This window comes from Ostrinia nubilalis, chromosome 29, assembly GCF_963855985.1.
Source record: "Ostrinia nubilalis chromosome 29, ilOstNubi1.1, whole genome shotgun sequence".
Taxonomy (NCBI): domain Eukaryota; kingdom Metazoa; phylum Arthropoda; class Insecta; order Lepidoptera; family Crambidae; genus Ostrinia; species Ostrinia nubilalis.
Window position 1 is genome coordinate 6800511 of NC_087116.1, and position 12704 is coordinate 6813214.

A 12704-nucleotide genomic window follows, 5' to 3' on the forward strand; every position below is an offset into this window, starting at 1 on the left:
CGCTACGTCTTCCAGCCCGTGATCGCCACTCGAGAACTTTCCTGCCCCAACGGCCATCGTCTCTACGAGCTATGAGCCCCGCCCACTGCCACTTGATTTTAGCAATTCTGCGAGCTATGTCGGTTACTTTGGTTCTCCTGCGGATCTCGTCATTTACGGGACTATTCCCACCTCTCGTTCCCACCACTGCAACTCCTGTGTAGCCAGGATCTACAGCTTGACCGCCACAAAAAACCAACCAATGAAGGTCAAGTTTGTCCCGGGGGAAAGTTAAACTGTCATTGGATGGTGGACCCGCAAAGAAATTAATCAGAAGAACATAGGAGGAGTTCGAAAATTAAGGTTCGACTTCCCTCCATTGCAAAGCGGATGACAGGTGACAAACAAAGGTTTAAAACCTTTAAGAAAAGATTCTCCTCATTTCTGATTCGATCAGGCAGGGAAACTCTGAGTATGAAATGATGATGATGTATAAATAACGAGGGTGTACTTACATTAACGTCTGCCATTTCTCCGCTGTTGACTGCCGCGTCTTGCGTTAACGCGTGGTGGTGGTGTGGCAGTGACCACTTATCCGACTTATCGCTGGAAAAAAACATAAATAAATTAATAAAAAGCGAAAGATCACTGATTGAATGACTCACTCATCACGAAATCTCAGAAACTACAAGTGCTAGGAGTCTCAAATTTTGCATGGGGGTTCCTTTTAGAAAGTAGGTGCTCACTAAGACGGGATTTTGCAAAATTCAACCCTTAAGGGGTAAAACGGGGCTTCGCGCGCGTGGTATTTTGTCTGTCATAGAAAAATTTTATCGCGCGCGTCCCAGTTTCAAAAACCGGGATAAAAACTATCCTATGTCCTTTCCCGGGACTCAAACTATCTCTATGCTAAATTTCATCATAATCGGTTCAGTGGTTTAGGCGTGAAAGCAAGACAGACAGAGTTACTTTCGCATTTATAATATTAGCAGGAAGTAGGATAGGTATACAAACAGTTCACAGTCTTATGCCAAATAATAAAACTATTATTATTTATCATTATTTAGGGAAGCGCACGACTTTCTACGATTCGATAACTTGTCTGCTACGCTCTTCAGTCTATGACGTCATTATCTGAGTTCAAAGTTCATTATTATCTTGATAATAATTGTTATTATTGCTGATAACATCAAACGGTGATTGTGTATTGCTAAAATTGTCTGCGCTACTGATATCAGTGGACGTTTGATTTGGCTATCTTTTACTCGCGGAATTACGCGATTTTGGGTTGAATAAGATCTGAACTTTTCACATCATCATCATCATCATTTCAGCCACAGGACGTCCACTGCTGAACATAGGCCTCCCCCAATGACCTCCACAATGAAATTTTCACGTTTCTGTAGTATTTTAAACTAGCTTTCCGCCCACGTGGAATTTTGTCTGAGACAGAAAAACTTTATCGCACGCGTCCCTGTTTCAAAAACCGGGATAAAAACTATCCTAATTCCTATGTCCTTTCCCGGGACTCAAACTATCTCTATGCCAAATTTCATCAAAATCGGTTCAGTGGTTTAGGCGTGAAAGCGACACAGACAGACAGACAGAGTTACTTTCGCATTCATAATAGACTAGCTTTCCGCCCGCGGCTTCGCCCGCGTGGAATTTTGTCTGTCACAGAAAAACTTTATCGCGCGCGTCCCTGTTTCAAAAACCGGGATAAAAACTATCCTATGTTCTTTCCCGGGACTCAAACTATCTCTATGCCAAATTTCATCAAAATCGGTTGCGAGGTTTAAGCGGGAAAGCGTAACAGACAGACAGACAGAGTTACTTTCGCATTTATAATATTATAGTTGGGATAAGTGAAAAAATTAATTTGTTTATTTTTTATAATTTTATAATTAGTAGAAATTTAAATTGAAATGATTAGTATGTAGGTAGGCCTTTTTCAGGGCATTTATACACGTCCCAAATATAGCTTGCCCTACCACCACTTCGGGACAACATATGGGCTGGTGATGAGTAGTGGCGGAAGAAACTCAGTCACCTATGTCAGTCTCTTTTTCAATCAAATACAGAGAGCTATTAATTAATTATAACTTACTGCATGACACGTAATAAGTGCAAGTTTCTGTAGTTAAGTTTAACGTTTCTGCAGTATTTTAAACCAGTGAAATTTTTTAAAGTCAAATTTTCAATATGTCCTTTTCAGGGCACTTATACACGTCCAAATATAGCTTGCCCTACCACCACTTCAGTACAATATCGGAATCACCTAGATGCAGGCAGCGCATGAGCGATCGTAGGACAGGCCTTTCTTTGTCCAGCAGTGGACGGCTCTTGGTTGAAACGACATCACGTTTCGTTCCCAAATTGGTGAAAAATACATAATAATATACTCAATCTTTTATTGTAGTTGCAGTCAAAACTCATAATCAGTCAAAACCTTTTCACTGCAAAAATCAGTCAAAAGTGGTTTTGACTGATGCCCTTGGTCAATATCACTTTTGACTGGACAAATCAGTCAAAATTGCTTTCGCCTGATTTATTTTTTTTTGTCATAAAGTGGTTTTGACCGATTATGATTTTTGACTGTAACATATCCATTATGTACTTAAAATTAGAACAGTATGATCCCCCCCCCCCCTATAGGGCACGGCAATTTGGAAAGAGAAGGACCACCCTTGACTAGCAAAAAAATCTGTTAAAAATTCATCACCATCATCATCATTGCAGCCACAGGACGTCCACTGCTGAACGTAGGCCTCCCAATGATTTCCATATACCCGGTTGGTAGCGGCCTGCATCCAGCGCCTTCCTGCGACCACCTTTATGAGGTCGGCGGTCCACCTTGTGCGTCCCACGCTTATTATTAATACTCACATGATATCATCCTTTTTGCTCTCCCTATACTTGACGGTGCGGCTTTTCCTGATCACCATGACTGTGCCATCAGCGTTCAGTTTGGGCAGGTTCTGTGACGGGACCGCGTCTTTGCTGAGGGTCTTCCATTGCCCTGGAAACACAGGAATATTATAATTATAAAGAACACTAGCTTTTGCTCACGGCTTCGTGCGTGTAAATTAACGTCCGTATTCACAAACGATGCTTGCTTAAGTGAAGGAGCAAATCGAACGCACAGCGTAGAACAGAGCTCTGTGATTGGTTCGCATGTCACCCTGTGCGTCCACGCGCAGTGTGACCTCATTGTAATGTTTGTGAATACGGGCGACAGAGCTCTATTCAACGCTGTGCGTTCGATTTGCTGCTCCGGCTTTTTATTTTTTATTTTTATTTTATTTTATTTATTTGGAATAACAACAGCCGATACATAATTAGACTTAAATCAAATATTTTTCTTAAACTAATTAGGCCAAAAAGGTTATCCACAGCATTAACGAAATTTGCTTAAACTATCAAGTTAAAAACAGTAAAGAAATTTATATAGACACCTGACCACAATTCTATACTGCCCCATGATAATATGTTTGGCAAGATCAAGTGTTGTGTTAAATGATCCAGTCCACACACACATTGATAAATACTGGTATGTAAAAATATACTCGTCGCAAAACAAACAAATTTAATTAAAACAAACAATAACAACAATTTTGTAAATAGTTTTTATCATTACTAATTTTTAAATTTTAGTTTTTAAGTAATTTTAAGTTTATGTAAATATATTATAAAATTATTGTTTTATTGAATAAAAAATTATTAGTCTTGATTAAAACAAACTACGATATAAGATAATATTTGTATAGTATAAATAAATAAAGTAAATAATAATAGCAATAATGCGTTACTTCACATAAATATCTTTCTGACATTGTCTAGGAAAAATTTTTTGCTACCCATGAAAAGATCTATTTCACTAAACTCCCTATTATAAGTATTAGCGAGTCTAGCTAGCACAGCATTGCTGCCGTAGTTAGTGGCATCTGGCATGTGACGGGACGGCAAACAAGGTCGTGTGGCGCGTGCGACGCGCCGGAGCCCGCAGCGCCAACTGCGCCACGAGCTCCGGGCAATCAAGGCGCCCGCGCACTACGTCATGCAGGAGCCCCATGTCCAGCATTTTGCGGCGTTGTTCTAGCGTCAGCATTCGGTATTCGCGGCAGTTGTCGGTGTATGATGTACGTGTTCTTGTTTTTAATTTAAAGTTTAGATGGTTAATAAATCTCTTTTGTATGCTCTCAATTCTATTTTTATGAACGGCGTAAAATGGATACCAAATGGAACAAGCGTACTCTAAGATACTCCGTACGTATGCGAAATAAACAATTTTGAGGCTAATTAGATCGGTGAAAGGTTTACAGGTGCGCATCACAAAGCCCAAGTTACGAAACGAACGGCCAACTATGTTATCTACGTGATCCGAGAATGACATTTTAGAGTCTAGCCAGACTCCCAAATCACGAATAAGCTCGACCCTCTCTATTGCAATACTGTTAAAATTATAATTGAATATGATTGGTTGTTTCTTGCGAGTAAAGCTAATACATTGGCATTTTGGTATACTAATTGTTATGTTGTTTTTTGAATAGAAATTTACTAGATTATTGAGATCCTGTTGAATCAGTAAACAATCATTAATAGAGCTGACTTTCATGAAAACCTTTTTGTCGTCCGCGTATAAAAGGTACTTAGCGCTACTGAAACATGTATTAATGTCATATAAGTATGCATTATAAAAAAGAGGCCCGAGATGAGAGCCCTGCGGAACGCCTGAGGGCACTGCCACAAAGTCCGATCTGTATCCACCCAGTACGACTGCCTGAGAACGGTTTCTTAGATACGAGGCAATCCATCGCAGCAAGTCACCGTGTATGCCCAGAGACTCCAACTTGTGAAGCAGAATGACGTGATCCACCCGATCGAATGCTTTTTCGAAATCTGTGTAGATCACGTCAACGTTATGTGGCTCCAATACATGAATATGGATTTTAGAGCTAATTCAATTAAGACGTTTTGATCCGGACGTTTGTCGTGCGTTTGGAGGATCGCGGTAGATTGTATGACAACTGCGTCGTGCAAGAAAGGATTTTTGGCAGGCGGCTTGGTGACTGGAATTGAACCGCCACCGGTGCAGACGGAGAAGATGGTGAATTGTCTGCACGTGAAAAAGAGGTTGTCCGGCTTGCAGAAATTTATAAAAGTTACCGTTCCTTGTATGAGATTAAAAAATGTAAATAAAACAGCTCCCTCTCAATTGACACAATTTACTTTGTCTCGTAAGCTTGAATACAATTGACATTTACGATATTATAACTACTGTAATAGATAGTGCCAATCTCAAGGGATTCAGGGTCGTTAATTAGGTTCGGTTTGGTGAATATTATTGCCACTACAAATTTCTTAAAACTCAGCCTAAATATTAAAAGACTCCAATAGTTAAGATAACTGCACGATGTCCGGTCGGAAAGACTCCTACTTGAAGGATGGAAAAGTGGGTACCTTGGAAGCCATGCGGTTATAAGCCGTTACCCTGAACGTTCCTCTCTTCTTCCGGGGTCCAACGGGTCTCGCACACTTTTAGGCTCCAAGCAGCGTCCTCCACGGCCTCAAGCGCGCAGTACCAGATGAAGCTCTTGCATCTCTTCGACAGGTAAGCGTTCAAACTCTTGCAGAGACAGAGGTTTGATGACAAGGAGGAAATGCGAAGAGATCAGCAGTTTAGAAAGGACAAATATTTCATACGAAATGAAGAGAAATTAAAATATATGAAATATCAAAATGTAAAATATGAAATATGAAATTATGAAATCCCGCATGAAGGCTGTTCACTAATTTGAGCTTCGCTCGCAGCCCTCAGCAACCCAATACCCTCATCCGAATAGAATTTAGGGAATTTCTCATGCGTGATTATTTTAAATTATATTAAGAAATTATCGTGGATGCATTCTGCATCACACGATTTAAAACAAAAGGGGATTACATCCCCGAAAACAATAAAATTGCGGTTGCGCACGATCGACCAAAATTCCAAAGTGATTTTCAGCTCAACTGACAGCCTGCGAGTCATTGACATCGCAAGACGTTTCGTTTCGCCGCTTAGAAAAGCAAATACTAATAAAAACCATGATGAAAACAATCTCCTGAACACTGAAAATATTCTATTTGAAAAATAGAATAATCAATACAAAAACACTGGGAAATGTTTCATCAAAATATATTTCAATTAACTGAGCAAAAAGCGCCATCTATTGCAAATTAGTTCTGAATCACGCCAATAGATGTCGCTAGTGGTATCCTAAATCCAAATATCCAGTAAGAAAATCAATTTGTGAAAACAGCCAAAACTGCAACGCTACAATACCCTCCCCCCTAGACATTCGCACGGAGAAAGAATCTGAGCTGCCCTCAGCGAACTACAAACTGAAAAAGAAAAAAAAAAAATGTGTCTAAACGCAGAAAGACCTCAAAAAGAAAACGTTCCAGCAGAAACTTCAACTGAAAAAAAAAAATCGAGAAAACAAACAACGAGTTGTAGGGTATGCTGACATAACAGGAACAAAAACAAACTGACTTTTCACTAAGCACAACAAACCAGATGAAAACCAACTACCAGGACTGATGTTCTTCAAACCTAAAACAATCTCTGCTGTCCGAGCATAAATGAAACCCAACACTAACATACAATCATCTTTCATACCTCTCTTTCATACCTGTAAGCATCAGTTACAAATTACACTGCTTGCCACCTGCATTCAAAATTCCCCCATGAAGTCCCAACTGTGAACCAGTGGTACTCGAATCCCCAGTAACGTTGTAAGGCTATTTCGGCCATTACTAACATATTTTCTGGAATAGCCATCCAGTGGGCCCTAGGGAAAGTGTATATTTCAACACATGTCATCCCTAGAAAAATGTCTGGGTTTAAAACCACAGAACAAAAACGTCGCTGGCCACAATATAAATTGGACGTCATCGCAACAAAACACAAAACACAGGGAATAGTGCATAAAAGCACATGATGTCATCCCTGGAAAAGACAAAACAAACGAGGCATGTATATAGGAGATACATAGCACTCAAACAAAACAAAACAAAAACACAGAGATAAAATCTCTGGAAAAAAAATATATCTGAACTTTCAAGTTACAGATAAAGCACCGAGGCAAAACTGTAGCAGATACCCGACAACTCGATTGTGTCCAAAAAAAATTTTGCTATAAAAGAATCTATTAAATTCCCAACAGAAAAACTACACAATACGATTGTGTCCAAAAAAAAAACTAAAAACTAAACTCAAGTTAGTTACCAAAGCAAAGTACCTACCTACCCAGGAAAAAAAAAATCTCCAATAGTTAGAGCGCTTTCACATTAGGGCGTTAGTAGCGCGACTGCAGCGCGACAGAGGCGTTTTTGTAATGTGAAGGCATGCATCCGCTGTCACATAGTATGAAATTTTCGGCAGCGCGTCTGTCGCGCGTTTGTCGCGCTGCTAAATCGCCTAAATGTGAAAGCGCTCTTGCAAACGTGCTGTTGAAAACGTCTAATTTGAAAGAACCCTTAGGATAAAATGTCCGGCCAAATTAAGCACCGAATCCGGCTTTTTTTTGGACCTGGCAACCCAGATTCTGGCCTAGGGCCCGGGTGGGGCAACAAGACAATTTTCTTAGGTCAAATAAATCGTGACTCAGTTCCTTCAAAGAGATTTCCAGGGTCAGCTGCATAGAGATGCCAACTAATGCGCTGAGTTCGAAACTCAGTGTCGCATTTGAAATTGACACGTACTAATCAAAATGTGCTCATTATCCACTGCGGTATCAGTACTCAACGTTCGAATAATCTTTAGTACTGCGCAAGCAATGTAAACTGTTTACATTATGACGTCTGCCTGTGTTCTGTTTTTGGGCATATTGCTGCGACACCGGCCCCGCCCCCTTGTCACATCTCCCTTTAGTTTCTGTGGTCTGTGGTCAGCTGGCCATGGAGCGGTGGGAATAGTACCGTTAAATCGAGTCACTTTGCTTTGAGGCTCTTTTTCCGCGCAAAAGGCTCAATAAATTAATGAATTCTGCCACAAAGCTTGTTCTCGAAAGGAAGCGGCGGCTGTACATTTTGCGGATATTCTACGTGAATACAAGACCAACGACATTGCATCACAATGACAATAGGTCAAATGTCTTTCGGCGCATATTGAGTTTGCTGGAAAAGTCTTAGCGGTCTAACTACACTCGGCGTCAAATAAATCGCACCTCCCGCGACAATTTTGAGATTTTCTTCTGACACAAACATGGTTCTCCATAAATAAAAAATTTGAAACCCCAATAAATAAACTTATTCCCGTCTGTAGAGTGATTCGCGTACCAGACTAAGGCAGAGGTCGCGGGTTCGATTCCCGTACAGTACAAATATTTGTGTGCATGGACATATTATTTTATTATCAGTTTACATTAGTCTGGGAGTTTCTACGTATAATATGTATGTATTTTACGTTTTCTAGTACCCATAGTACATGCCTTGCTTAGTTTAGGCCTAGATGGCGCAAATTCAAATGTCTAAGGATAATTAACGCGCGTATTCACAAACGATACTTGCTTAACGTAAAGCAGCAAATCGAACGCACAGCGTTGAATAGAGATCTGTGATTGGTTCGTGTGTCACCCGCAATATGAGACCTCATAGTAATGTTTGTGAATACGGGCGTTACTCAATTTAGAATACGACGAAAAAGCAATGTAATTATTGTTCAAAATAATTGTTTTTGCACAATTTGCTTCGATAAATTTCCCCGTTTCGATCGCTGATAAATTGCTAAACTGTTTGTTTCCTCATACGTATAAATACTTCACCCGTAAACAATCGCACACAACGAAGATATTTGGGTGCACGGCAGTGCAACCGCCAAGCGTATACAGGGTGGAATTTTGTAATGCCACCTGAAGGAAAAGTACTCTTAATACTGTAGATAGAAAATTTTACTGAAAGGAAACATTCCTTTATTTTTGAAAAGAAAGATAACTGCATCTAAAGATTTCCAAAAATTTGCTTGCCACACCCGGGAATCGTACCAACTAAAATCTGTTAAAAATGACACCCTGTATTTTTATTGCATCGATCATTAGGGTTAAGTATTAAGGATGAAATCTCTCTAACAAACTTGATAAATCAAATGAAAGGAAAACCATGAAATCTTAAATAATTTTAATTATGTACAGGAAATTGTTTGGTATGGTAGAGAATTTTCGAAAAAAATTCGAAAATCTTTGAATGCAGTTCTCTTTCTTTTCAAAAATAAAGGAATGTTTTCTTTCAGTAAAATTTTCTATCTACAGTATTAAGAGACTTTCCCTCCAGGTGGCATTACACAATTCCATCCTGTATACCGCTAAGCGCCAATAGCGACTGAGTTTCTTGCGCTGCTTCTTCTCAGCACTGGCCCATTTATTGTCCTGAAGCAGTGGTAGGGTTAATACTGGGACGTGTAAAAGTGCTTTTTTAAAGCCTACTTGGCTTGCATAAATAAATAAACGAGTTTTATGAGTTTTTAAGCTGCAGAAATGCAATCTACCATTATTTACTTAAAGCCATTCAGGGACGTCCTGTTTCCATCAGGCCAAATTCTTTGAGATTGGTTGAAGACGACTTTAAATGATACAGACAAAATTCAACGCGGGCGAAACCGCGGGCGGAAAGCAAGTAAATTAATATAGTCCAACTGATATAGAGACTTATTACACTTGCAATCATGTGACTCTGTGAAGGAAGGGTCGCCAATAACGCATTGGGAATCCCCTTTAAGGTATACATCTTACTAAGTAACACATCAGTAATTTTTTTTTCAAAGGGGTCACTTAAAAATTAGGGATTGATGGTGAAAACGGGCATCAGTCACCTTTGTGATTAATAAGAGAAATGACAGAAAGTTCTCTTAATCCTTATAACAATCAAATTTTCCATTGTTTTTGGACCTCAAGAAAAGGTGGGAAGTATATTCCCACTGCCGTATAAAGGGTTAACATAGCTTTTTAATTTGTTTTTATGACATAACAACATACGCACGGTGAAATCACAAAAACAAACAGGAAAGGCAGCGATGATGTGTTGGGAAAACCAGCTCGATTATTCGTGATGTCAAGTGTGGTTAGTTTATCGCGAAATGTATGTGAAATGTTTGTTATTTTTAATAAAAGCAGTAATTGTAATACTTTTTCAAATTACACGTTTTGAGCTGGACGTCAATCGACCGCACACGGAAAGGACATTGTCAGAAACGGCCTTAGATTCCTGGGCACAGCAGTAAAGTATCAAAATTAATCTCTTACTTTTTGAATACATAAATATTAATTAGATTGTAATGGACACTTGAGGATTAGAAAATGAAATAATAAAAGTCTTTTATATGTATTCCATAATATTATGACGACATCCGGACATTTTAGGGCGTGGCTTGCTCCATATCCTATGAAGTTCCATAATTTGTGTCGATAAAATCTATGTAAAATCGGCACAAGGCAATGCCGTACTTCATTGTTAGGAATCCACGTAATAGTGATGTTGACTGCGGTCATCATAGACAATAAGATACCGATCTTGTAAACAAAATAAATCATCCAAATTACTACAGTATGACTAGATTTTAATTAAAAGTTAAAAATATATTGCACGATACTACAAGAAGCTATCTAATGTGTCCAACTGGTCTAAAAGGTCATGAATAAAATAAAAAGAATTGTGATCATAATACTGATATTGACAATGACAACAATATGGGATCATCTATAACATATCTGTAACAGTTTAAAAATCCGATGAAAAATCCAATGCCGCTTAAAGTGAGAGAAATGTCTAGAGTTCTAATAGAATTTCAGAATAGAATTTTCTTCCAGAAAAGAAACTTAGCTGGACATGTTTGCAATGTAAGCAAAATTTAAAAAAGAAAGATAGTAAAGGCAACGTAACCCCAACCAACTTCAAAGAAGTACGGAAGAATGCACCACAAAATAATTTGGTCCCGATAACGAAAAAATGCACACCAACTCAACAAACTTCATCAGTAGGAAATGTTACTACAAGGAGTAAAGCCAAACTAAGAACTTCGCCTGAGGAGGTAACTCTGTTTGACGATGAAATAATAGAGTCGGAGAGAGTGGCTGAGCCTCAACGTCCACTTATTAAATCGAAATCTTTCGATACTTTGCATGATGACACTTCAATCATAAACAACACAATATCTAGAAGCACTGAATCGATACGTGATCTTGATATTTTGAATGAAATGAAACAAGAAATAAGTAATCTTCAAGAAAAACTTGTTGTAGCCGAAAATGAAATGGAAAATATACTATCTGAAAACTGCGAACTACAACAAAAAGTAAAATCATTATCTCAAGAAATAATCCTCCTAAAAAAGGTATACACAACTCCCTCACCTTCAAACCGCGAAAGGAAAAAGGAGAGCCCATTAAAAAAATCTGAATATTTAAGTCAAATTATGGCACTGGAAGTAAATGTATCCAAACTTCAGAATGAACTACTAAGAGCTCAAGAGGAAATCGCAAAGCTGAACGATATCATCACTGAATATCAAAACAATACACATGAACAGAAAAAAATTGCAAAGGAAAGCTCATTAGGAAATGCTTCGGATCAAATAAGAACACGTTATACTAGTGAAACCTCTAATAAGAAGAGAAAGCTGTGTATTATATCTACTACAAACAAACTAAAAATAACTAAAATGATACATTCAGATGATCTGTATAGCGGATTTGATATTTGTCACTATATAAAGACCAATAGTACGATAGATACCCTAACTAAAGACATCCAATCAAAAACTGGTTCTCTAACATTGGATGACTATTGCATTGTTTTGATAGGTGAGTCTGATTTTTATCGATCCCAAGACCATGAGGATCTGGTACAGCTGCTGAAAGACAGAATAAAGGGAATCACAAACACAAATATAATCATAGCTGTTCCAACTTACATATGTGGAAGGCTATTGTTCAATAATAGAATTGAAATCTTCAATAATGAAATCTATCGCTGCTTGTCAGAACAGAATAATGATAATATACATGTATTTGATACTAATAAGAGACTTACATTGGATATATTTTCACCGTATAGCGGTAAACTTAACAACAAGGGCATGAGATGCATCCTGAAAAGCTTGGTAGATTTCATTTCATATCAACGGATTGACTGTAGAAATATTATTGATAGCAACGAAAACATTACATATACTGAAGAACAAGACAAAAATGAAAAATCGCAGTTTTTTCTTTTATAATAAAATAAATATATTACATCAGAATATATCAGGACTCATAAATAAAAGCGAAGAACTAGCCGTAAATTTAATAGAACTGCAAAAATCCAAACCTATCGACGTGATATGCATAACTGAACACAATATGACAGAAGAGAATAAAAATTATGTCACTATTCCAAACTTTCTTTTGAAAACAAGTTTCTGCAGAGATAAAAGAAGAGGAGGAGCGTGCATTCTGGTTAGAACTGGACTTTCATGCAGAGAACTAGAAGACATAAAAAATATATCTGTAAAATGTGTGATTGAATGTTGTGCTCTAGAACTATTAGACCACAATATAATTATAATTTGTGTATATAGAATCCCTGGATCGAATCTAGATATTTTTTATGAAAAACTCGAATTGATTTTACAAAAGACGTGTATAAATAAAAATAAAAAAATATTACTATGCGGAGACTTCAATATAGATATCCTTAAAAAGTCATCAATG

The 12704-nt window shown here is 38.1% G+C and overlaps 1 protein-coding gene across 2 annotated transcripts in view; it reads right to left on the bottom strand.

Annotated features, from left to right (window-relative positions):
- LOC135085795 (uncharacterized) overlaps positions 1-12704 on the bottom strand; it is a 40334-nt gene that overhangs the window by 15754 nt on the left and 11876 nt on the right. For both annotated transcript variants that reach the window (XM_063980598.1, XM_063980599.1), the window contains exons 2-3: positions 2866-2998; positions 495-585 (exon numbers count right to left, since the gene is read on the bottom strand). In XM_063980598.1, coding sequence (XP_063836668.1) covers positions 495-585; positions 2866-2998 — 224 coding nt within the window. The remainder of the gene's footprint in view (positions 1-494; positions 586-2865; positions 2999-12704) is intronic.